The sequence below is a fragment of the Penicillium robsamsonii genome (genome assembly GCF_028829455.1).
Source record: "Penicillium robsamsonii strain IBT 29466 chromosome Unknown utg000006l_segment0_segment0, whole genome shotgun sequence".
Taxonomy (NCBI): domain Eukaryota; kingdom Fungi; phylum Ascomycota; class Eurotiomycetes; order Eurotiales; family Aspergillaceae; genus Penicillium; species Penicillium robsamsonii.
The window spans coordinates 194,424-218,775 of NW_026643224.1; the positions used below are offsets into that span (position 1 = coordinate 194,424).

At 48.8% G+C, this 24,352-nt stretch overlaps 10 protein-coding genes across 10 annotated transcripts; 5 read left to right on the top strand and 5 right to left on the bottom strand.

Annotated features, from left to right (window-relative positions):
- Positions 1-1,793: 1,793 nt before the first annotated feature.
- Positions 1,794-6,810, top strand: N7447_009793 (WD40 repeat domain-containing protein; the record flags this gene model as incomplete). Its single annotated transcript, XM_057234055.1, has 5 exons — positions 1,794-2,124; positions 2,180-2,303; positions 2,362-2,670; positions 2,723-3,498; positions 3,554-6,810. 5 exons carry the CDS (start codon positions 1,794-1,796, stop codon positions 6,808-6,810), a joined length of 4,797 nt encoding a protein of 1,598 aa, XP_057081339.1.
- A 599-nt stretch (positions 6,811-7,409) lies between these two features.
- Positions 7,410-8,633, bottom strand: N7447_009794 (putative endo-1,3(4)-beta-glucanase; the record flags this gene model as incomplete). Its single annotated transcript, XM_057234056.1, has 1 exon — positions 7,410-8,633. The coding sequence occupies one exon, from the start codon at positions 8,631-8,633 to the stop codon at positions 7,410-7,412; it is 1,224 nt and encodes a 407-aa protein (XP_057081340.1).
- A 379-nt stretch (positions 8,634-9,012) lies between these two features.
- N7447_009795 (oxidoreductase, short chain dehydrogenase/reductase family) lies at positions 9,013-9,965 on the bottom strand (the record flags this gene model as incomplete). Its single annotated transcript, XM_057234057.1, has 4 exons — positions 9,013-9,102; positions 9,153-9,453; positions 9,560-9,855; positions 9,918-9,965. 4 exons carry the CDS (start codon positions 9,963-9,965, stop codon positions 9,013-9,015), a joined length of 735 nt encoding a protein of 244 aa, XP_057081341.1.
- A 405-nt stretch (positions 9,966-10,370) lies between these two features.
- Positions 10,371-11,711, top strand: N7447_009796 (zinc finger HIT domain-containing protein; the record flags this gene model as incomplete). The annotated part of the gene is made up of 3 exons (XM_057234058.1): positions 10,371-10,414; positions 10,471-10,914; positions 11,030-11,711. 3 exons carry the CDS (start codon positions 10,371-10,373, stop codon positions 11,709-11,711), a joined length of 1,170 nt encoding a protein of 389 aa, XP_057081342.1.
- A 320-nt stretch (positions 11,712-12,031) lies between these two features.
- On the top strand, positions 12,032-13,378 carry N7447_009797 (glycoside hydrolase family 16 protein; the record flags this gene model as incomplete). Its single annotated transcript, XM_057234059.1, has 1 exon — positions 12,032-13,378. The coding sequence occupies one exon, from the start codon at positions 12,032-12,034 to the stop codon at positions 13,376-13,378; it is 1,347 nt and encodes a 448-aa protein (XP_057081343.1).
- Positions 13,379-14,160: 782 nt separating this feature from the next.
- N7447_009798 (SUMO protease ULP1) lies at positions 14,161-15,582 on the bottom strand (the record flags this gene model as incomplete). Its single annotated transcript, XM_057234060.1, has 1 exon — positions 14,161-15,582. The coding sequence occupies one exon, from the start codon at positions 15,580-15,582 to the stop codon at positions 14,161-14,163; it is 1,422 nt and encodes a 473-aa protein (XP_057081344.1).
- An 834-nt stretch (positions 15,583-16,416) lies between these two features.
- On the bottom strand, positions 16,417-18,224 carry N7447_009799 (phosphatase PAP2 family protein; the record flags this gene model as incomplete). Its single annotated transcript, XM_057234061.1, has 5 exons — positions 16,417-16,484; positions 16,540-17,003; positions 17,064-17,825; positions 17,880-18,096; positions 18,170-18,224. The coding sequence occupies 5 exons, from the start codon at positions 18,222-18,224 to the stop codon at positions 16,417-16,419; spliced, it is 1,566 nt and encodes a 521-aa protein (XP_057081345.1).
- Positions 18,225-19,560: 1,336 nt separating this feature from the next.
- N7447_009800 (Rho4-like protein) lies at positions 19,561-20,545 on the top strand (the record flags this gene model as incomplete). Its single annotated transcript, XM_057234062.1, has 3 exons — positions 19,561-19,845; positions 19,896-20,099; positions 20,156-20,545. The coding sequence occupies 3 exons, from the start codon at positions 19,561-19,563 to the stop codon at positions 20,543-20,545; spliced, it is 879 nt and encodes a 292-aa protein (XP_057081346.1).
- A 596-nt stretch (positions 20,546-21,141) lies between these two features.
- On the bottom strand, positions 21,142-21,620 carry N7447_009801 (DASH complex subunit DAD1; the record flags this gene model as incomplete). Its single annotated transcript, XM_057234063.1, has 3 exons — positions 21,142-21,327; positions 21,380-21,442; positions 21,522-21,620. The coding sequence occupies 3 exons, from the start codon at positions 21,618-21,620 to the stop codon at positions 21,142-21,144; spliced, it is 348 nt and encodes a 115-aa protein (XP_057081347.1).
- Positions 21,621-23,274: 1,654 nt separating this feature from the next.
- Positions 23,275-24,323, top strand: N7447_009802 (RTA1 domain-containing protein; the record flags this gene model as incomplete). The annotated part of the gene is made up of 4 exons (XM_057234064.1): positions 23,275-23,494; positions 23,521-23,543; positions 23,600-23,825; positions 23,908-24,323. The coding sequence occupies 4 exons, from the start codon at positions 23,275-23,277 to the stop codon at positions 24,321-24,323; spliced, it is 885 nt and encodes a 294-aa protein (XP_057081348.1).
- Between the last annotated feature and the right edge of the window lie 29 nt (positions 24,324-24,352).

Genomic DNA, 24,352 nt, shown 5'->3' on the forward strand with positions numbered 1-24,352 from the left:
AGCCCTATTGTTGTTATTCCTTTAGCTATAAAAGTTATCAACTGTTCTGTATATCTGAAATTGGCGATAGACTAGAATAGACATTATGTGTTTGGGTTCCGACACGCTTTTGCATATTCGATTGGTCAATATGTACGTGATTATGTAGGGATTCTCTTGTGACTCGTATTCCAGCGGAATTGATCTAGCATCTCCAGTGCGACTTGGAAATCCCTTCAAGTTCAATTGAAAACTCTGTCCCCGATACTATCACAGAGGCCCAAGCTCCAGGACGGTGCCTTTTGGTGCAGGGATCACTGCATATCTTTGCATTTACTGTCACATCACCAAAGTGCAGAACGAAGTACGGAGCTACTCCACACTCTATAGAACATACATAAGCCTCGTGGGAAGTAAAATAAATGATCGTCATAGAGGAAACACTAGTTCGAGAATGAAACTTATCAACGGTCTTCTCCGAGCCAAAAGAGAACCATAGGCCAGAGCCAATTTCGGACATTTTCTAGGGACCCCCATCATGGAGAGAGGGCATTGGCTGCGCGGGTGGTAGTGTAGGCGCCGAGGGATCAGCGGTGGTTGGCGGTGATTGGCTAGGTGAAGTGACGAAGCTGCAGCTTGAGAACAACACGGATCCCAATCACATTGCTGTCTCGGAATCACATCACTTTTGGATTTTGGATTTTGGATATTACTGGGTCTTGATTATTTGGAAATCGGGTTCCTTGCAGTTGAAAAAGAAAATATATAAGTTCGTTGGTGTGTGGGAATTCTATACTTCTATATAAAGTACCTATGTTGTAAACGAGTTGGATTACCTCCGAGTGATCGACGTGCAGGACACATAGTGCAAAGGCCAAGGTTTCTCTTCTTCAAGGTGATTCGGGAAGTGTCTGCATTGATCTAACCTCAGTTAACTTTCCTTTACTCGGGTTCTGTATGCTCGTTGGTGCAAGTCCCGCATGATAACCCAGCCACCGAGAAGGCTCGATCTCACCGTCTCCGCTAATAATATGATGAATATGGGTGCTTCAATCCCGGGTCATACTCCGGTTCTTCTGTAATTCCAGAAACAGGACAGATGTATGGTCCAGGCAGGAAATGAAAGCGCCCATGCAATTCCCCCGAGCGCCAACCAAGTAGTCCGTTCATTTAGATCGGCTAGCGATGCTCCCCTCTTTTTGAGAAATGTTTGTCTTTCACCTCAGACGGGTGCTTATATGTTATATACTCGAAAGTCTGTCACATTAAGCCGCCCTCCGTCACGCCTATGTGATGAACGTGCAAGCTCAATTTCCTAACCGTCACACTTGAATATCTTATTTATCTTTTTTTATTTTTATTTTTTGCCCCTGTTCGAACGGCTTGCATCCTCCTTTTCTTTTCTCGCCTTCTCGCATATTTCCTACATATCTTGCTCACCCTTTTCATTTATAGGGCCCAGATCTGCTAGCCTATTTCATTTCGGTCAGATTCTCTGGGCGCTTATTCTCTCCCCGACCCAAATGTCCCTCGAGATACCCTAGAAATTCCCGTCTTTCACCTTGGGTATACAGCCCTAGACGGTGGATTAGAAATCTACCTGGCTTAAACAAAGGTCGGTGGCCCAATCTTGTTTAGACCCATTCATCTTCCCCCGTGCTCTGGGTTATATCATTTGGGACTTTTGTCTTGAATAGTAAATCAATTTCCCCGCAAATCATCTTACATGCTTCCTCCGGGCAAATATAATGGTTGAGTTGACATGGAATAGGAGCTTGGGGATAGAATCACGATCCTCGAGGTCCGTCAAAGCAATGGCACCTGCGCCGCCAGCTGTCCAGCCTCGCTTCGAGGCCTGCGCTTCGACGGCGTCCTTATTCCTCTATGCCCAGGGCTCGACAATCCTATGTTTACACCATGATACATTGGCAATCGAACGGCGTTTTCAAAGTCACCAGGAAAATATCGACTTTATATCAGTCGACAATGTCAGCGAGCGGGGAGCGGGCAGATTGGTTGTTAGTTACGATGTAGGGCAGACGGCCATTGTCTGGGATATCTTCACCGGAACCGAGATTGCCCGATTTGCTTCCTTCGACCATCTGCGAATAGCTTCGTGGATGCGTAATGGCAATGTTGCATTCGGTGAGAGCTTTATATCATTCTTTTATGAATTTGGAGTTGCTGACTTTAAATACAGGCAATGGCAAGGGTGAGGTGATCCTCTTCGAACCTCCCACTTCAGAGCACATCTCTGCGCGCACTATTTTCGACCCAATCACAGCCCTGGCGCCCGCCATGGATTGTCGGACTTACGCAATTGGGTATGTAGAATGAACATATGACTGAGTGGTAGTAAGATTGGAAGCTAATTGGTTTTAGATATCAAAATGGATCTATATTGATCGCGGCTTTACTTCCTCAGTTTACTATTCTTCACACTCTGACGACTTCGCGTGGACCATCGCCAATTATTTCCTTGGCTTGGCATGCTTCCTCATCGAAACAAAAGTCAGATATGCTAGCAACCCAGTCATCGAATGGCGATCTACGAGTTTGGAGCGTGGCAAAACCACCAGGGAAAGAGTCACCTCGAGTGATTAGGGTATTGAAACGATCCGATTCAAACTCATCTGATCCTAAATGGATGGGCTGGTCAAAGAACGGAAGACTCGTGCAATATTTGGAAGGGTATAAAACCCTTCGAGAGGATTACTAGGAAGCGGCTGACATTTAATGATAGGGAAACATGGTCTTGGGATGTTCGAACAAAACATGTTACCTACGATCCAATTCCCACAATCGACGGTGTGCGAGGCATTGCAAACTACGGTCCTACGGCGACTCTATTTACCATTGGCCCTCAACACTCAGTCCAGCAGTATGATTTGGAAAATCCCGCAATAGTTGCAAATGTGCAACACCTTCCAATCATCCCCAGGCCTAGCACAGCGGAAGGCAGTCGAGCAAAAACTATGTCCCCACGCCGCTTGCAAGACCCCCCTGACATCCGAGAACCACCAGGCGCCGCCAGACGAACGCCATTTGATGCAACCAGCATCGAAAATATCAGACAGAGGGCAGATCTGACGAGCCCTGCATCATCGCGCAGTCGGACGGAATCGGTGAGCTCAAAGGCTTCCTCTGGGAAGTATAATATCAGACCGTTCTCTCCGCCGAGTCGCTCTGGTCAGAGTGCTACAACATTTTCAATGACATCGGCTGGCCGTGATACACCACAAGCTTCGGCTTCATTTGCGTATCCCTCCTCGGTCTCAATGTCATCTGTGAGAAGCTCGAGGGCGGCATCACGATTGCGGAATGAGGTTCATCTCAGCCCTGCTGATAAGAATATTGTGGATCTATTCCCGTTCACTCGGGCTCGATTGATTGATGTGCCCTACAAACAGCAGCCGCCTATCGATGAGGCAAATCTAACCTCGGATGATCTTCGGCTGCAGATGCTGAGCGTGGTTTTTGGCTGGGATGGAGACATCCAAGATCTGATCACAGATGAGTGTATGTATTACCCCGTATATCCTCTGTCTTCAAGACATCGTTTGACAATTATTAGTGAGCCGCCACGCTATGGGTAGCCAAAGCGCTATTCTCTTAACGCAATGGCTTGGTGAGAACGACACAGATGAAATGGCCGCGATAATTAGCTCTGGGCAGGTAACAACTTCCGACTGGATGATTCTTGCAATGAGCCAGATGAGCGGCCAAGGGCAGGCAAATAAGGTCGGAGAGGCATTTGTACAGAAGCTGCTTGAGATCGGGGACATACACACCTCAGCCGCAATCTTGCTTGGTCTTGGAGATAAAAACGACGCCATCGAAGTTTATGTCTCTCGCAACCACTTCATGGAAGCTATCCTCATGACATGTCTCCTGTTCCCGTCGGACTGGCAGCGCCAGTCATATCTCGTTCGTCGATGGGGAGAACATGTCGTTACCCACTCCCAACAACAACTCGCCATTCGCTGTTTCATGTGCACGGGAGCGGAACCATCAGATCCATGGGCATCTCCATCTGTCCAACAAACTTCATCTTTTGCAGAGATGGTCCGCGCGTCTCCTCTCGCCTCGCCCGAACCTTCGCAAGCCAATATGATATCACCACCGGTCCGCCCAAGATCTACATCTAACTCGAAACCTACAGTGAAAGCCCCGGCCTTGAAGCTCATTACTTCCTTCGATGGACAGCCTGGGCGTTTCCGCTTCCCTGGTTTGAAATCCGATGATCGCACGCCAACAAATGCACCTGGAATCACTCCCATTGCTGAATCCGCTGTTCCAGAGTCGGCAATGTCCCCTGGTGGATTTGGCTCTTATAAATTGAACAATATCCAAAGTCTGAACCATGCAATGACTTCTCGAACAAACACTCCTGCTTTCAATCGGCGTCGTCTACCCTCAATAGGAGAGACACCAGTGGATGTCCACCCTCCAAGCTTTTCGCGGTCAAATTCCTACAGCCAGAATGAGTATAGCTCCACCTCAGAAAACGAACGCGAACAGAGCCAAGACGAGAAAGAGAGCAACACCGGGTTCCTCACCCTGTCAGCCGCTAAATACAACCCCGGTCTAGACTCTCTCAAGCCCAGTCCTCAGACTGCTGTACAAGGGACAGACAAGTTTGCCGCAATAAAGGGGCTTCCCTCACCGGCTGCCGGTGTATTTGAGGCTCTCACAAATGATGATCATCGTAACGGGTCCCGAGATCGAAAACCAGACGGCCTTCAAATCGAGACATTGGAAGGTGAACGAAATCCGCAGGACCGCTCCGATTTGATTCCCAGCGCCAAAAGCACCGCTTCGACATCGAATTCCTACGCTTCGGCTAGGAGCCCGAGTGTCAGTGGCCGTAGTATCGATCAATACATCAGTAGTCTTGATGAAGCAAGCTACCATGCGCGGAAGCTTCGTCCACATACCCCGGGCCGTGGAAGACGAAACGCAGACGACACTGCCAGTCAGAGCTCAAAAGTCAATCAAGTGCGTGAAACCTCTCGAGATACCCGCGGTATGAGTGAGCGTCGATATATTCAACCCGCCAAGCGCTCGCCTTCCTCGCCGGTACCTATGTCTCCGGAAGAGTTAGCTAGATACCACACTGGAGGGTCTGAAAAGCCATTTGAAACACGGAAGTCGAAGTCTCGCACTAGAAGTTCTAGCAAGGTCAGAGGGTCGGCTTCTCGGAATCGTCAGCGCTCTTCAAGTCGACACGCTACAAGCCGCATCGGTACAGACAAGCGAGACGCCTCAAACCGGGGCCGCAGCAATGACCGACAGGGATCCGGCATTCGATCACCATCATCGCCTCTTCCTATGGCATATCCCACAGAAGGGGCATCTCAGGACCTCGATAACCCTTTGAGACTTGTCGAGGGTAACCAAAAAAGACTGCGATCTCGCCACCGAAGTGCCAGTCGACGTCGCACTGAAAAAGGAACAACTTCCAAAACAGACGGATCTTCAGAAACCAGACACAAAACATCGCAAAGTCTTTCCGTGATCCAACCGGGACCTACATCAGACCCCTGGGCGCAGGAGTCATCGGTGCCGGAGCAGCTGAGCAGCAAGGTCTTTGGCCAAGAAGACACATCCAATGGGTACTCTAATGGACAACCAAGTTCGACAGCCCATGATTTCCAAGAGATCGTACCCCCAAGAACACCATTTGTCACCCTTGCGGAGAGAAAGCGAAGAGAGATTGCCGCTGCTGAATTGGAAGCACGAAGATTGTCACTCGCCCGCAACCCATCAGCACCAAACATCCCCTTCCCGGGCGAACTGCAAAGCGCAAGAAGCCCGGTTGAGGGTTCCCCGCCTTTCTCTGGTACAAGCTCATACTTCCAACGGGCTCCATCGCGGAACAAGATGAACCAAAACAAAGTATCTACCGATTATCCCAGCAGTTCTGACTCGAACTCTTCGCGCTCAGGAATGCCCAGCGGGCTCCCAGCAACTCCTCGAGCCATGCGGCATCCCAAGTACGGAGGAACTGGACAAGACGAAGAGCGACCTCCCTCTGTGCCCATCATTCCCACAGACAACAGTTTCTTCCTTAGCAATGCTCGGTATCAAGGAGATGCCGCCGAGAGAATCGGACGATCGATGTCCGTCCCAGTGCCAGAATCACAATACAACGCCCTTTCAATGCCCAACGACCTCCCAATGCATCCTCGCTTTAACCCAGCCCTCCCCCGAAGCCGGTCCAGCAGCCGCAGCCGCGCAAAGGGCCATAACCGCACCAGCTCAAGCGGCTACGTTTCCGGCACCTCCCCTAGCGTCCAAGTGAGCATCGAAGAGACAATTGAGCACGCAATGCAGAGAGGACCCTCAGAACACTACGAGACAATCCCCCCTCCACCGCCGCCGCCCATCCTCCCAGAACTGCAGCATCTCAACACCCCACCCCCACCACCCCCATTCCCACCCTCCACAGTGCCCGTCTCGCCCCGCGAGTCATCCGCGACAATCGACATCGCCATCGACAATAACGAGGACTTCGGTCGTCTGCTCCCTCGCGCCATGACTGCCGCCCCAGCTCTCAATGGAAACAGTCACGGGATGGACTCCCGTCAGTCGGGTAGTCGGATGTCTTTCGACCATCGCCGAAACCGCAGCTCAAATGAGAGCTTCACGAACAAGCTGCGCAGCTTGACTCGTATGCGCAACAACAGTCGCAGTGTCGAGCCTTGGACGCAGGCTCATGAGGCCGAGATGGCTCCCTATGAGAGTCTGAACTCGCATGTTTCTGGTTCAAACCCGAACTATATTCTTCCGAGTCAGAGCTATGTCGCGCCGGGTTCGAACTATGTTTAAGCCCGTTAGGGCTTGACTGGTTGACGAACGAGAGTTCCTTTTTCTTATATATCTTTTGCTGGTGTTTTTTTTATAGTTCTTTTCTCCTCCCTTTGCATCATGAGCCCCCGTTTTTGATTTTCTTTTGTTTCTATCATGAAATTGCAATGTCCTGGATTTCAACGCATCACGCATCATGTCTTTACTGCCCATTGGCTTTGGTTTGATCTTACCCGTGTTTTAAGGCTCATACCCTCTCTCGTTCTGCTTGATATTTTCCGAGTTATATGCCCCAAGTTATATTCCAAATACCATATCCTGTCATCAGCCTTAATCCCATGGTTGATTGAATGCACGATTTCCTAGTCTCTGGTTTTCATATTTTCCTTTTCAAGATTGTAGACAGCGATGTCTCTAAAAATCTCGTTTCCATTAGTTTATACTCTCTTGTTCAGGGTCACCATAGCTAAACATACATGCCTGCAAAGGCTTAATGATAAAGGTATCAGTTGTTTCTTACTTGAAGATGTTTTGATATGGAAGTAGATATCTGGAGGCTGAAAATGACATAGTTATACATGCAAAGATAGATGTAAAAAAGGGTCGAGAGATTCTCAAGATCACCAACCTCGGTTTCGTGATCCTTCGCCGCCAGCGTTCCTCTCGGCTTCAATCATGCGATCAAACTCTGCCTGTGCTTGATCCCTCTCAGTCTTCTGGCCGGAGTCGTACCTTTCTTGATCACTCTGGCCAAACTCGGTAGAGTAAGGATTCACTGTAGACTGTGACACGGCGGGCTGCTGTCGAGACTGGAGGCGTGCTCCATTATTCTGTCGTCTGATCCGGTCCCAAGCACTGCCATTAGATGACCCGTCGATGTTTGTATTCCGGTATTCCACCGCTGTAGGGCTAGCATCATCCTCATCCATGAAATCCAAAGCTGATTTTGATTCAGGTTGAGTGCCCCTGCCGCGTGCCCAGATTGCACCAGCATTCAAACCCGATGGAGACGACTCATATGAAGCAGACTGGGAGCTTCCCTTGGTATCATTGGAGCTCACATATTCAGAATAAGAATTTGGTTGCGCCTGAGAATCATAAGACGTCTGCTCTTGTTCGTACTCGTTGCTGCCTGCATATCCAGCAGGTGTGCCGATGACCTGCGTGCCAATATCTTGCTCACCACTGCGCTTGCTGCGAATGCGCTCATGAGCAGCCTCGATCTTGCGCTTGCGCACATCCTCTGGCTTCGCTTTGCGCACGTCCTCGACAAACTGCTTCATTCGTGGGTCCGTCAACATGTGCATGGCATCTTGCGAAACTGCATACGCGCTCGATGCCATGCTGCCGAGGGTAATGATAAAGAGCATTTTGAATGCCGCTGATCCAATATTTCCCCTGAGGGTCGCATCGGCAGCCATGTTCCGCACCGTGTTGAAGAGTGCTGCTGGGGTGGGATTGCGCGGGAAGAGCGGTGACTTGCGTGCTTGGCTGTAGAGGAGCGCTGTTCCGAGGAATGAGCTTACGGGTAAGCCCGTCCGCGCGTGGTACAGGCATCGCGTTCCATGCTCAACCATGGCATCAAATTCATCTTGGGTCGGGGGTCGTTCTGTCAGCACGTAGTGGTTCTCCACTCGCTCAGTCACTGTTTTGGCGACCTTTTGTTTCCAGACTCCTGTGCCGAAAAATCCAAAATACAATGTGAAAAGATCAGGTCTCACAATTGCCTCTGGCCGGAGTTTGACATGGTTATATTTCGCGAGCGCAGGGTTGCGGATAGAGGGAGATGAGGAATTGTTGTTATATGCCTGGTTTGCCTGTGGCGAGGCATCGTCGGAACTCATGGTGAATATCACGGGTGTTGAGAAAGGTTGGAGTGAGGGGTGAGAGCTCTGGGGAGCTTGGTGGTGCCGTTTTCTGGAACCCCAGACGGTGACGTTATGGGATGACTCAGCTGCATAAAATCGGGGCACCTTAGGTACCTCCGAGGTCCAGTCTACTACTTTAGATATTTGAGATTAGGGAACGATGCGTATAATTTCAAGCTCAAATATCCCATTTGAATTTCACTCGCTTGATAAGATACAATCTCAGTAAATGCACATGTGGCGATGATGCATTCTTACTATCTTCGTTCTGCAGATGGTGCTCTTCTGGGTTGACTGATCGAGTACGATGCCTCAGAAGAATTAAGAAAGTCTGAAAACCCCCCGACACACACACCTACCACTTCTCAATATAAGGTCGCAGGTCCAACTCAAACGCAAATGTCGTGCGTGGCTGAGTATGCAAATACCAGTATGAGTCCGCAATCTATAACCAGTGAGTGTCCGAGATAAACCAACCAATCAAACCAAACTTACAGCGTCGGGACTTAACTTCGCATCTTCATGCTCAAACACCCAGGATTTGGTACGAGGGATATCAATGACACCGTCAAGAATAGTGTGCGAGACATGTATGCCCTGCGGTCCAAACTCACGAGCAAGTGACTGCGCCAACGCACGCAGTGCAAACTTGCTAGAAGCAAAAGCAGCAAACTTGGCTGAGCCCTTAATACTAGCAGTAGCTCCCGTGAAGATCAGGGTGGGCGGATGCTCCGACGATTCACGAGCTTGTAGGAGCAGCGGAATAGCCCGTTGGGCAAAGTTGAAGGCGCCGTGTCTGATATGGGGGTCAACAATTCAGTAAAATCCCTCAGAATAATGTGAACTGTATCAAGCCTGGAATGGAGTGGATCAGGTAGGTACAAAAGACAGCAGATACGTACGCCTGTGACCTGAGTGCAGTCGAGTAATCGTCTTCCGTCAGCTCGAGGAATGGCTTGACCACCAGGCCGCCACCTGTATTAAAGACGGCAGCAGCTACCTTTGAGGAAGGATAATGCGCTTGGATCTTATCAAATGCGTCATTGACGCTCTTCGAGTCGGAGACGTCAGCGCTGATGCCGATGGCCTGGCCGCCGCTGGAATTGATTTCTTGAACAACTGAGTTATAGTTGTCTGGGTTTCGAGCCAGAACTACAACCGAGTAGGATTTCGCAAATTTCCTGGCGATTGAGGCGCCCTGTCTCTTTTGTCAGCTAATCATGTCTTATATGGAGCTAGGAAGGGGAATGTAGACTATACCGTGCCAGGGCCAACGCCAGCAATGATCGCAAGTGTCTTGGAAGCCATGTTTGATCTAATAAGTATATGAATATTCTCTCTGAAAGTCGAGGCGAAATGAATGAATCTAAACAACTATATAATGGCCTTCGGGCCGGAAGATATCCCCGAAGCTTAGAAATGCAGCGGGGATTGATCATCGTATCCGCAGATGATATCATCTGCAGAGGACAGGACTGGTGTATCCCACAAAAGATCACATTCAAGGGTAAATTAGGCCATTAGCTGATGAATAATCCTAGTAATAACGCATTCCATCGTCTATCTCTGTAGCTTCTTGGAGAAACTAAGGTTGTTGGCGAAATGTGATTCTGTATGGAGTCCAGATCTCTGCCTCAGGCGGTTATCGATAAGACAAATAAATTTCCCATCAAATCTCCGACTCTCCAACTCTCTAACTCCGCAACAATCACCATGGCCGACTCAGATCCCTTGCTGAGTGATCTCTGCTCAATTTGGTATGCCCATGAAACTACATACCGGTATACCTGGAATCTAATCTGTGTCGGTATAGCCATGTCAATCCTCCCAAATACCGCTGTCCACGCTGCTCAACACGCACCTGCTCTCTACCCTGCACACGTCGTCACAAACTCTGGTCCCAATGCTCCGGGGTGCGCGATCCAGCTGCATATCTCAAACGCAATGAATTAAACACCGAATCTGCGTTTGACCGCGACTTTAATTTCATCACCGGCATCGAGCGCAGCCTCGAGCGCGCGGAGAGAGAAGTTGATAACCGCGGGATTGATCTTACTGGCGGTCCCCAGGCCGATGACGGTAATCCCGAAGGCTTCCAGCATCCGGTTGCTGGCCGTAAGAGGAAGCACCCGAACCAGGGCCTTGCCAAGGGCGAGGCTGCGTTCTTGCGCGGTACCGAGACTGCTGGTGTGAGAGTGCTTCGAGCTCCGAAGGGGATGTCGAGGAATACACAGAATGGATCGCGTTTACATCCCAAGTGAGTTAGGAATTTCTCGTGTCTTTTGGTTCAGACATTGTACTGACTTAGGTGTTTCTCAAGGCATAAGCGTCTTGCTTGGACCATAGAGTGGATTACGGATGATGGGGTCAAGACTATTCGTGACTCTGTCATTGATTCCTGTTCTGTCGCCGAAGCCTATAACCGATGCTGCCCACGCCCGAAGGATCAAGAGCCAGTCATCGAGCCAGTTGAGAGAGAGAGAAAAAGAAGATTTGGACACCCCTAATACAACTATCGCTGCACCCGGTGATCCTGCCACTACAAGGATTGAAGCAGTAGATACAAAACCACCAACATTTCCGATTAAAGACCCAGCAAAAGAGCCAGCGGATGTCTCAACTGAGCAGACAGATAAAGCACCAAATCAGACCATCGCCCCTCACCGTGGTCTTTACTTCTACCTTCACCGTCCGCGAACCACAACCAAAAAGCCCGTTTTAATTCCTCTTTTACAATCCTCCACGCTCAATACTGTTCTGCGCAATCGGACTGTCCTAGAATTCCCTACGATTTATGCACTGCCAGAGTCAACGGGGACACTGTTTGCAGACAAAGATAACTCCAAATTTATACTGGAGGAAGACTATCTTCGGACTGCTGGGCCAGATGAGATAGCGCAGTCTTCTACCACGAGTGACGATGAAGAGGCGGCTGGAAACGAAGCGCTCCCCGGTTCTTCAGCAAATCTTCAAGATATCGATGAGAAGCTGGTATTGGAGGTATTGAAGCAAGATCTATTTGAACCAGTCTCGGAGACTGGGCCAACGGTATGACCGATTTCTGTATGAAGAAAGATGTCAGAAGATGTCAGCCAATTTAGCACATCTGCCAAAACAATGTATGATACCTAGGGACAGCTAATTGTCAGTTAATTGCACAAAGAGTCACCCTCTCGGGAGAAATATCAGTCTTAGATCAGGCGTGTTTACTGAAAACAACATGGGCACACAGATTTTGGTGATCGTGACATCTCGGCCCAAAGAGGAAATCACGATCAGCGCGGCTTCCTGTTGAGTCAACTCAAGACCTTCCGAGTTGACCTTCACTTCACCCGGGGTCATCTTGGATGTTCTTGAATCCGGTTGCTGCCACTATGAAACTCCACATTTTGGCCTTCGGGGTTGCTGTGATCTACCTCGGCACCTTAGCATCAACTTTATCAGATGCTAGGGCACCGTCGCAGTTCCCAGCCAAGAAACGCCCACGCGGGTGCGATTGCTACACGATCTCCGGACCCCATCTGGGATATTTCCAGCATTACAAGGTCTGGGACTTCCGGTCAGTGGATTTGAGTAAACATGCCAATCTCAATCTGTCAGAGCCCATCGATAATGGCGACGAGGTCTGGGATGATGACGATGAGGGCGATGACCAAGACCCGCAGAATGATTCACCTGGAGTCCACGAGTCAAAGGACCCTGACCCCAAGTCACTGGTGTTCTACAGGACCTCCTTCGAGAGAGACTGGAGCAGTCAAAACTGGGAACGCCGTGGAACCCCCATATCCCCGGTTCTCATGGTAAATTCGAAGCACAACGTCTTTCTCACCCGGGACCATGAGCAACATGATCCTCATGCGACGTATCTTGTTCTGCGCACCACCCGATTTTCAGAATACACTTCCACCGCAGAGATCGAGACTCGCCTACACAACATCTACCGGTGCTCGCTTCGTGTCCGGTTTCGTTTATTGCCAGCTAGCTCTGTCGTATCGCAACCCCCTCAACCCGGGGAATGGCCGCCGCGGGATCCAAAACGACATCCCACCGTGCCCTTAAACAACAAGACAACTCCGCTTCATGATGGCCGGCCACCTGACGGCGCTTGTGCTGGCATCTTTACCTACCATGACCAGACCTGTGAATCGGACATTGAAATTCTAACGCGGGACCCACCCCATCGCGTGCATTATGCCAACCAGCCTGATTATGATTTTGCCGCTGATCGCGAGATCCCCGATGCGAGTACCATTGCCGACGTACCTGTTCCATGGACATCCTGGTCCGTGCATCGCCTAGATTGGCTCTCAAACATATCACGGTGGTATGTCAACGATCAGATACAGGATGCCAAATCATACAGAGTTCCCAATCTGGAGAGCATGATTGTTATCAATCTTTGGAGTAACGGTGGACTTTGGACAGGCGACATGAGGATTGGCGACAGTATATACATGGGCATCGAATACATCGAGCTCGTCTATAATCGCTCTTCTGATGCTTCCAGGGGTTATTATGTGTCTCCTTCGCAGAACCATGGCGGCCATCAAAGAGCCTTTCTCACAAATGGTTCTATTGGTAATGAGCATCCATTGGAGCCGGATAATAAGGATGAAAAGTGCAAGCCAGGGAGGCAGGGCCGCGAGTGCAGAAGAAAGAAGTGGAGGAACAGGCCTCTTAATGAATTTTGTCAGAGACCATGCAACATTGATGAACTCTAACCCGGGCTTCTCTGGCAGACTTTTGTATCATTATCGATTCTGGTCGTTCGGTTTTTGCGACTAGCATGGGTGTTCTATATTCTAGTGCTGAACGGAATGAATATTTTATCCAAAAATACATGTCAACGAATTTACCATCGGTCACTGGGCCGTTTAGGTAGGGCAGGTGACTACATCACTCAGAGCATATTAGCAAGCAAGGCATATAGGCGGCTAGATAGCACCCTGTCCTCGGGGAATATATCGTTAAGGTAATATTACTATCAACATTACTACTACTAGATACTAATTGCTTGTGTAGATACAAGAGCAGAATGCCAACACAATAGAAATACATGCTACAAATTGGCAGCGGAGAAAGCTGATGCCATGAAGATAAAACAACTCCAAAGGAAAATAAGAGAACCAAGAAAACAAAGCAGTACGATCAAAACAGTCCGCGAGAGGGAGTTTCTTTGTATCAACTGGGTCACCATGACGGTGACCGTGGGGTATCATTCAGATTCATTGCAAACATCACAAAGAGTGCGCCGTAAGAAAATACATTGTCCTTTTTTTCGTATTTTCCGTGTGTTCGCCTTGCGCGCCGAAATATCAAATGAGTAATGGTGACCGAAAACGCCGTGATGATGGTGCTTGATATGGAGAACTGTGGGTAGGGAATGGATGAGGTATGCGAGATTATGTAGAAAGGTGAATAGAGCCCTCGAATTCAATGCATGAGATCGATAGGAAAAGGCGATGCGTGTGTAGTCATAGACGATTGGTCTTTTTGTACCCGTTTAAAGCAACACTTCGCCAGTTGCTTTGTCCTGTGGGTGGAAGTCGCCGTGAAGACCACCGTTCATGAGCTCAGCCACAATTTTTCTGCGGAGAAGTGTGATGTGCCTTGGGCCAATGGAGGTAGGTTCAACCCCAACAGTAATTGCTTTGGCGTTTGTTAGGAGGAAGACACCGCAGTCGCTTCCGTTGTCTTGCTGAGAAGAGACCGATGGCAGGACAGTCCACTCGTCATCCCTATATTTTGGCCCAAGCTCCCCACGAAGCCATTGCTTGACATTTTTCACTTGGCGGGCTCCGCGGGATCCCAGGGAATCGAAATACTCGATTGTACGTTCTTCTGGTCGAATAACCATGAGGGTCCAATGACTTGACTCATGCACGGGAATGAAGACTGTGTCGACATCAAGCAATCCTTCGCCACCGATCTTGGCGCGGTTTGCCCACCGTCGCACGCCATCATATCCCTTATCACGAAGGGTAGAGTAGAAAAAGGTGTTAAAGGCGTGGAAGCGCGGTCGCTCCTTAGGTCCGAGATTTCCATGCGATTGCCGGAGGTAGTGAACGAGTAAGCCAAGGTAGGCGTTGATGATTTCGTCATTGAGCCAGGCCTCAGGGCGAATACATGTGATGATATCCCGCTGGTAAAGATCGTCTCCGGCTAATGATCTGGCGACAGCCTGTCCTGGTCCACTCTGCAAGGCGCGTTGAAGTCTGGCAAGCCAATCTGGCGAAATCGGACGTACAGGTTGACCCGTGGGCCGCACTCTAGTGGGACGTCGGAGATCGCGCTCGCGGGCTAATCTTTCTCTCTCTCGCCTCTGGAATTCTGCCTCATACCACGATGCCATGCGATTGGCAGGAATTGGCCTCCTCTGGGCGTAGAATAACTGTACAGCGGAAACGGGGCCATGAGGAAGCCTTGCATCTTGTTGAGCTTGTTGATCCCATGGGTCATCAATGTCCATGCGATCCTCTTCGGCGGGCTCGGGGGCTTCAGTTGGTCTTGGCGATGGGATGCGCCTAGCGATCGGAAGGGGAGGGGTATATGGCGGTAATCGAGGGTGGAGATGTATACCGAGATCTGTAACCAGTGCTGGTGTTGCGCGAGCATCCATATCCATAAATTCCCACCCCTTCGGTGGGACATCTTCATCCTCGATGGCCACGCCCTGTGATACAAGGGTAGGTGATTCAGGAGGAGTCAACGGGAAGGCTCCTGGCATGGGCAAGTGAGAATCATCTAAGGCTAAATTGAAGTTTAGTATGCGCGACTTGAATTTCCAAAGAGGGGCTACCATACCATCGTAGGCGTCAAATGGGGGCTTTGAGGCCTTGAATGGATTGGGAATCATGGGCGAGGGCTTCGTGGGCTTCGTAGGGGAGGCGCGTCGCTTGCACCGAGGCCAGCGAAAGAACCCCATGTTGATGTGAAACGGAAAGTCACGCCGAACAAGCGGGAGCCAGACGGTCGGGAGCGATCTACTCGTCCGATGACGCGCTTTCAGGTATGTTGACGGATGTTGAATGAGCGTTGAGGGTGTGAAAGGGGAGGAATGAGCAAATAGATGAAGATGAGACTTCAAGATCCATCATTGGGCATGACTGGAATATCTATCCCGAACCCAGAACCGAAGGCAGATACTCCACAAAGGAAGAGGTATGGCTATGGGAACAATATGAGCCGACGCGGTGCTTCTTTCATCATTCTGCTGACTCATAACATATTCCCCGGCCCAGCCTCCATTGTTGTTATGACCTACATGTGTACTCCGTACACATTGTCACTCTTTGTTTACCTATCTTTTTTGAGAGTTTCTTTGGTTTTTGTCCTTTGGATTTGGCTAGATATAGTTTCATTTTATTCTGGTCTCGTGTCCTTTGGTGTTTCAGCTAATAATCGTCTTGTGGTGGATTCTATAAACAGCCGTCAATATAAGACAACCTCAAAGAGAAGTTTGCCATTGTAGCTTTTTACTTGATCGCCCTTTGGTCTTGTGCCTTTTATTATCTTCTATGTCATGGTTCATGCGGCTGGTCCATACCTGTGTTTGAGCAGGATGTCTAACCAGACCGAAGAATGTACCTAGGGATATTGTTTTCAATGCTTATGTACATGGACAACGTAAAGAATATTTCGAAGGTAGCCTGTTCCAGCACAGCCCGCTGGGCTAGGAGCAGGCTGAAGAGTTGGTGGGGGTAAGAAGCGAGGGACCGCAAGGCGAATTGCACTTCTATTGATACATTTCTCATCCTCATTATTGGTTTCCAAGTCCGATTAGGTCGAATAACAGGGGTGCGATTTCAATGACCACCCATGGAATACCTAAAGGAGACTGATATTAGCAAACGTTGTAGCAAAATCCAAGGACTTCACATACCTGCATATACAACCATTTTTGTCACTACCTCCACGTCGTACCGCACGCGGGGCTTCTTGATCTGGGAGAACACTTCTTTTTCGTCCCGCTCTCGCTCGAAATCTAGCGAAGGGAAAGGTGTTGGCATGTCGAGGTTCACATCCACTGCAGATGAACTGGGGCTGCCTCTTCCCATCATGCCTTCGTAATCGTCGAGTGATGCCGCCTTTCTCAACGTCACAGGCGTTCCGTTAGGCTGGGCTTCACTCTCTGCTACCGGAGAAGGACGATTGCTCCCAGATTGACTTTCGCGTCGGCGCTTTTCCCGGTACGCCAAGGTCTCATACGCATCAGCTTCTGACTGAGGACCGATTGAAATGGCTCGGCGACGGGGATGGCGTATTGTGGTAATGATGTTTGGGATGTCAGAGATATCTGGAAGAACGTCATGATCCTTTAGGTTAGAGGGGACGGTGGTGTATTTACTAAAAACATGTCAGCATAAATTCCACAAGCACACAACACATTTGAGCCTTGCAACTCACGATGCAGTGGTGAAGAAACGCCGAGGGAGCAAAAGACCGAGCTTCTCCAGGGTCCGGAAGATAGGTGGCAGAATGCGCAGCAAAGCGGGCTTTGTTACTGCTCTCCACGCAAACACGCACAAAACGCCCACGACCAGACGAAAGACAGTCTTAATCCAGCCAACGGTCTCGAGGTCGTAGGGAATTGATCCAGAAGGATAACCGACCCAGATATCGGCGAAGTGCCATGAAGACATATCAACGCCTAGCATGACACCTGCGAATGCGACGCTATCGTCGAAGCATGGGCAATCATCGGCAGGCTCCGGATGGATGCGGACGAGAGATATAATAAGAAGCCCCAGCAGAGAAATTTCCTTTAGCGAGGCCGATAAAATGAATTCCTCAAAGGCAGGTCCATAATGAAATTGCACGAGGCCGATGGCCGCACCCATAGCACACCCAACAGTACAGTCCAGCATCCCATGCATTCCGCAATACAGTCGACCCAATACAATGGACACGACGTAGATATAGGTGACGGCTTGGAGTAAAAGAGTGGCCTGGACGCTGAGAGTTGAATCGGGTGAACCAAGCACGGCCAAAGCATAGACCGCAACCGATACAGCGTTGGTGGAGTGTGTCGAGGGGAATCCGTATTCCAGTGCTGCAGAACCGGACATGGTAATTCGCTGGAGTGGCGGAGATAGAGGGCGAGGAAGACATAGCAGGTCCTTCAGGAAGCCGCTCCAAAAGACGCCCGATGCTAAGATGTGTACCAATCTGTAGATCGTTGTTAGCCACAGACTTCCACCCAATTCTAGAAATCAAACGTACGCGCGACCCATACTGGGAGAACCACACCAGAAGAGGAAGGGCAAGAAGACCATGAAGAAGGTATGTGTGCCGAGGTTGGCCGTGAAAGCGAAATACGAGTCGAGTGTTGGCGTGCGCACTTTCTCCTGCACCCACGCCAGATACGGCGTCTCATATCGGATCAATGGGATGAGCTTTTGTCGCGGCCAGTACCGCCAGAGGGGCAATCGACTCGAATCTATGTCGCAAACGCGTGGCAGTTAGTGGACACCGCGATAATGCATGGACAAAAAGTGAAACCAATTGCATACAATGATTCAGACTCTTCAGTCCAGCATCGGGCTGGTCGTCATTGCTCGTGCCCATGATGCAGTGTTATCGATCTAGTCGCAATCCGATGGATTCCATAGATAGACAGGTCGCTGCCTGCCGGTCCGTTTAAGTTGACTAGGGTTCAGAGCATAAGGAGTGAATTGAAGTTGGATTGAAGCAAATGATATAATCGAGAACCTCTTGGAAGTATCCTCCAAAGTTGACGGGGGAGATCCGCGGCTCAAACCCCTGATGCCTGGGGCCCGCCATGTGTGTGCTTAGTCATGGCCATGGATGGATGGCCGGGGCTGCTTAGGTGTATACATCGTGGGTAGTTACTCGGTTTTTACTACAGAGTAATTAATTTTGAGATAGACTATCATTTGGGTAAATCTATATTCTACAAGGAGTATATTGGATCTATATTTTTACAATGGAGACCTATCATCAAGTAAATACTCAAGGTAAATACATGTGAAGCCGATGCTGATCTAGTACTATAATATCCCCAAATTTCAATTGGTGATATTGATATCTTCAAATCGCTTCATTCTTTTGTTCATTTTGCCTGGTGATACTATATTTATTATGCGGCTCTTAGCTTCTGAAGTGGTGCCTGTTTTTCTCTCCTTTCCAAGATGTATGATTGTAATTGACTAGGGGAGAAAAAGATGAAGCTAAAAATCAAAAACTCACCAATAATACTTAAAGGAAATATTATTGTCAACTCGTATATCTTTCTATAGGACGTCGGTCTTCTCCGGCCTCAAAAAAGAGAAGGATGACATGCAGAGTTAGCGTCCAAGTCCATTTTATTTTGTTTTTGATTATTTTAGTTTTAGCTTGATTACTTTTCCAATTAGATACTCGAATTTACAATTCTTCTAAGCCTTATAGAAAATATAGGTTATATTACGGAGTATAGCTTATACTAAACTAATATCTGGTGAAAAGAAATTAGAGACCTCATATTTCAATCAGGATATACAATCACATGACCCCATCGGGTAAACTGTATAAAAAAAAAAAAAAAATAGCTGAGCTGAACGGTGGGGTACAAGAATATATTAGCGGAGTCAAGACCAAAACAGGATCGAGATAATCCAGTAAATGATAGAAATCCACGATATCAAGGTCTTTGATCGTGGGGAGCGGAGCCCTGGCGTCATGGAGGCACGGCCGTTGCTATGGTAGCCCCGGTGTAAACACGGGTCTCACGGGTCTCACGGGTCTCGCCAGATCATCTTGCTCTATCGATCCTCTAGATCTTTTTTAGATCTATCTTCTCCTCTTTTTTTCTTCTCAAATCTTTCCAATCCTATCAGACTCATCAACCCGCTCCTCTGTATCACATTACCACGAGGGACATTCCAACCCCCTACTACTCACCATGAGTGCTATGTACGAAGATCAATACTATGCAGCTTCGCGCCGCCGCTCTCTCGCCACCCCTCCTCCGTCTTTGACACCACGTCACAGTCGAGCACGCAGCGACAGTATCCGAGTCAGCCACGGCACAGCCAGCACCAATACCAGCGTCTCCAGTGGACGGATGTCCGAGGCAACCAATATCACTCAGCCGCCCTCATTCTCAAAAAAGTTTGTAGTGGTGGGCGATGGCGGATGTGGCAAGACCTGCCTGTTGATTAGTTATTCCCAAGGTTACTTCCCAGAGGTACGTTGAAACCTGCGAGGAAAGATGAATCTTTGCTGATTACCATCTAGAAATATGTCCCCACAGTGTTCGAGAATTATATCACCCAAACAACGCATCGGGCTTCTGGCAAGACCGTTGAATTAGCGCTCTGGGATACTGCTGGACAGGAGGAATATGACCGTTTGCGACCACTGTCCTATCCCGAGACTGATCTTCTGTTTGTCTGCTTTGCTATCGACTGCCCCGCATCATTGGAGAATGTTGTTGACAAGGTGAGTTCTACAATTGGAACCTCTTTGCTCGATTTGTCTAACATCTCTCTTTTTAGTGGTATCCCGAGGTTCTGCACTTCTGTCCCACCACACCGATTATTCTCGTTGGCTTGAAGTCCGACTTGCGCAATAAGCGAACCTGCATTGAACTCCTCAAGACACAAGGCCTGACACCCATTACACCAGAGCAAGGTGAAAATGTCGCCCAACGGATGGGAGCAACATACGCCGAATGCAGTAGTAAGGAGATGCGTGGTGTGGACGAAGTCTTCGCCAAGGCCGTTGACTCGGCCATCTCAATCGAAGAACAAGGCTGGACAGCCCAGCAACCGGCCGGCCGAAACGGCCGTAATAACCGCAACAGTCGCACGGGTGCTGCGCCTTCAGGAGGTGGAGGCCCCCGCCCTGGCAAGAAGATTAAGAAGCGCACTTGCAAGATTCTGTAGATTGATTCTACTCGATCTGTGTTTTCTTTTCCCATTATCGACACCCTTTGACCTTTCCTTCTCTCTTGGCCGGACCACAAGCCTGGTTGCTTCGTCGGCTTGCTTGCCCGCTCGCCTGTGTATGTGACATGTCGCCGCAAGCTGGACAAAGCTAGACATGACTTTCCAAATCTTTCTCTGTTGTATCGATACGCTGTGCGGCCCTTACAATAATCTCGATTCTGTTTCTTTTTGCTGGAGGCTGTTTCTTCTATTTCACGTTTGTTCCCTTGTGTTATTTTTGGCCCTTTTCACGACCCTTGTCCCCCTTGTGTTCCATTTGATGTCTCTCATGACTCGGGTTTTTGCCGTTTTCCATTGGCATGCATGGGACTGGTGTTTATGTTATCTGATATGCTCTGTTGGCGAAAGCGATGTTCTATGTGTTACTGAAACAATACATTTGTGTTTATCAATGCCTTCCCCGTAAGATTCGTATATCTTTTTCCCAGGTCGTAAACGTAACCCGAATTTTGAATGGTATCTAAGAAAAGAAAAAAAAAAAAAGTAAAACAGCCCGACGCCGAGACCCGTCATGCAGACCAAAATTTAAACCATCACTGCATGACTGTCGAGTCACCCTCGTCGTCTTCACGCTTTACTCCCGACTTACTCGCATCACTCTCCCCGCTAACCTTCCGCTTCTCATTGTCATTGCCAGCCTCACCTTGTTCTTCAGGCCGGCCCATAAAGTTCTCAAACTGGGACCAGAGAGCTTCCACAGATCCAAATTCATTCCCCACCTAATGATACCATTAGCAGATGCGTTTTCTCCGTCTCAGTGCTGAAACCTACCGCAATCACACTCTCCAGATTCCGATTCAGGCGGTTGATGTTTTGAAGTACTTGCTCCATACCCTGTTCGAATAAATTAACATCGGTTGCGGCGGCTGATAAGGCTTCCCGAGTGCGGGAGTTTCGTGGACATGGTACATACCACTGCAATCTCTCGGACGAGTTCCTCGCGCTGCTGCTCAAAGACTGTTGGGGACGCGGCGCGACCGCCAGAGCCTGGTGTTTGCTGGATCCAGGCCATTTTTTTTTTTTACTTGTGAGGTTCTAGTCGGGCTAGATGAGGTGACAAGCGTGGAATGACACGACTTGGCAGGTTTGGGCACGTCTCAAAGACACGACGGTTGAGGTTTCGGGGAGGGTCGCGGAAGATTGTTACTTGGCGTTGGGGTGTTTGGGACTAGACGCGTGTTTTTGCAGAGAAAACTTCATAGACAGTCACAGTTGCAGTTGTGTTGACAATTTGAGATGAGGTTGATGTGGGGCATTGATAAGAGATCTTATGCGTCCACATCTATATGCCCAAAATTACTAGGAAGAATTTGTTAATAGGAAGTATGGCAGATATCACTCTCTGTTTTATTAGCTAATTGGAGACCTGTTAGGATGCCATCGAGTTGTAACTCCAAGACAAAATTAGAGAGGTTAACACCGGCGATAAGTAGAGGGTTGGCAGGCCGCCTCCAATATTGACCCAGACTCGAAATGGCAGTCTGCTTTATGATACTTTGCCAGAAATATCTGAATACTACTTGATTTGAACTGAATCTTGATTCCATATTCGCCTGATCGTGTCCTGGCCCTTCGCTTGCCAATCTCTCGAGCAGCTTTTGATCCTTCGAGCGGGCCGGGTAAATTGTTATTCAAAGAAGCAAGATATCCAGGCAGGAAGACAATGAATGAACAAGGCCGTATAAATGCCAGCTCATAAGTTTGTGGCGTGTTTCTTGCAAGGGTTTGGCGGCCCTACCATTGCTCGAGTGCGATAATGCACCACCACGTACAGCAAAGGATTCCGGTCGTTCAGATGGCGAGAGGAAAGACGCCAATTGTTAGCAATTCATCTATCATATTGTCATAGGATCTTGCGAATTGACAATATCTTTCATTTATCGCATCTCTGATAATTTCAAACGACGTAGCCGTGCTGGCATGATAATAGAATCTCATCACTTTCAGCTAGTGAGCCTGGGCTTATAGAGCAAGAATCAGCATTGCTGTCCTCTTGTGGTGCAGATGAAGACTTCAGGGTCAAACGAAGCGCCATGTAGTTACGTCTATGTATAAGCTGCACGGAACCCGGTGTGCACCGTACCGTCACCTAGTGTCAGCATAACGTGAACGGAAGTCTAGCGGCTCTACGATCTAGACCAATTCTCACATTCCTGTGCTTACACTGATCCCATCTTTCCGAGACTTTGGTGTACCGGGGCGTGGCAGTGCAAAGGGGCGAGATCGAGGTATCCACAAGTCCACAAAGACTGAGAGACACGAGCCAATTGTGGGGGCTTGGATATGGGAGCTTCCGTTAGACTGTCAAATTGAAAATCCCCCGAAATAGTTGGACAAGATAGGGATTTCATCACATTCATACGGAGTGTTGTGAGAGTCAATTCGGATAAGTTGAACCGAGCACACTGCGCACGCGCTTCGGTGACAACAGAAATGTAACTCCAGCCGGGAAAGTTGTACGAACTCGGTACCATTTTAGGATGTCTTGAGCTTATATCCAAAAATATAACAGGCGTCAACGTTTAGAAATGGTTGAAACCCCCCTGAGATAAAGAGATATATAATTATTCGATGCTGTGTGCGGGCCTGCCCAAATTTGATATTTAGTTGGTTTCTTGATTTAGACTCCCGAAAAGTCCCATATAGGGCTCAAAAGCACGAGCACAATGGTCGACGTCAAGTATATGGGAGAATATGACTACATACCATCAGTACCAGCTGCCGTGACATTCATTGTCCTATTCGGAATATCAACCCCCCTGCATTGTTGGCAAATGTTCCGTGGTCGGGCTTGGTTCTTCATTGCTTTTATATTGGGAGGAATATGTGAGTACCAAATCGAAGTACCAAATTGCTGTTGGGGCCTTTCTTCGGGCGATTTTCCGGGTCTTTTTAACACAAGTTTTCTGTAGTTGAGGTTGTTGGATATGTAACTGTAAGTCCGCCTCAGTACTCGATCAAGTCAGATAGGGAATATACTCACAATTCTAGCGTGTCATTTCTTCCAACGAATACCCGAACTATACCATTCCTCCTCTTGCCATACAAGCCATTTTTATCCTCGTCGCGCCATCACTGCTCGCTGCAAGTATTTATATGGAACTTGGTCGCATCATGATTGTCACCGGCGGAGAGCACTTGTCACCAATCCGACGCTCGTGGCTGACAAAGATCTTTGTGGTGGGCGATGTGATATCCTTTTTTGTCCAGGCAGGAGGTAAGACACATATTCTGTCTTTCAATGCGTCAACGATATCCTAAAATGCTTGAGTGACTAACTCTATATTGCAACGATGCAGGAGCCGGGATGCTCGTCAAAGCCAGCACAGCAGCAAAGGGCGGAAATGTGATTAAAGTTGGCTTGATCATCCAAATTATCTTTTTCGGACTCTTCATAATCACCAGCATAATTTTCCATGTCAAGCTTGTGAAAAACGGGTCAAGGGTGCTACAACGGCACGACGTCCCCTGGAAGAAACACCAGACCGTGTTATACATCGGTAGTCTGCTCATTTTCGTCCGTTCCATCTTCCGGTACATCGAGTATAACCAGGGAAGTAGCGGGCCATTGCTCCAACAAGAATTCTGGAGTTACATTTTCGATGCCGCTCTTATGCTGCTGGTAATGGTCGCGTTTAACGTGGTGCATCCTGCGGAGATTAGCAGGTTGATGGAAAAGAGAAAAGGCGAATATGGGATGGAACTGATTGGATGATTGAGACGACTGGATATAGTATGCCGGGA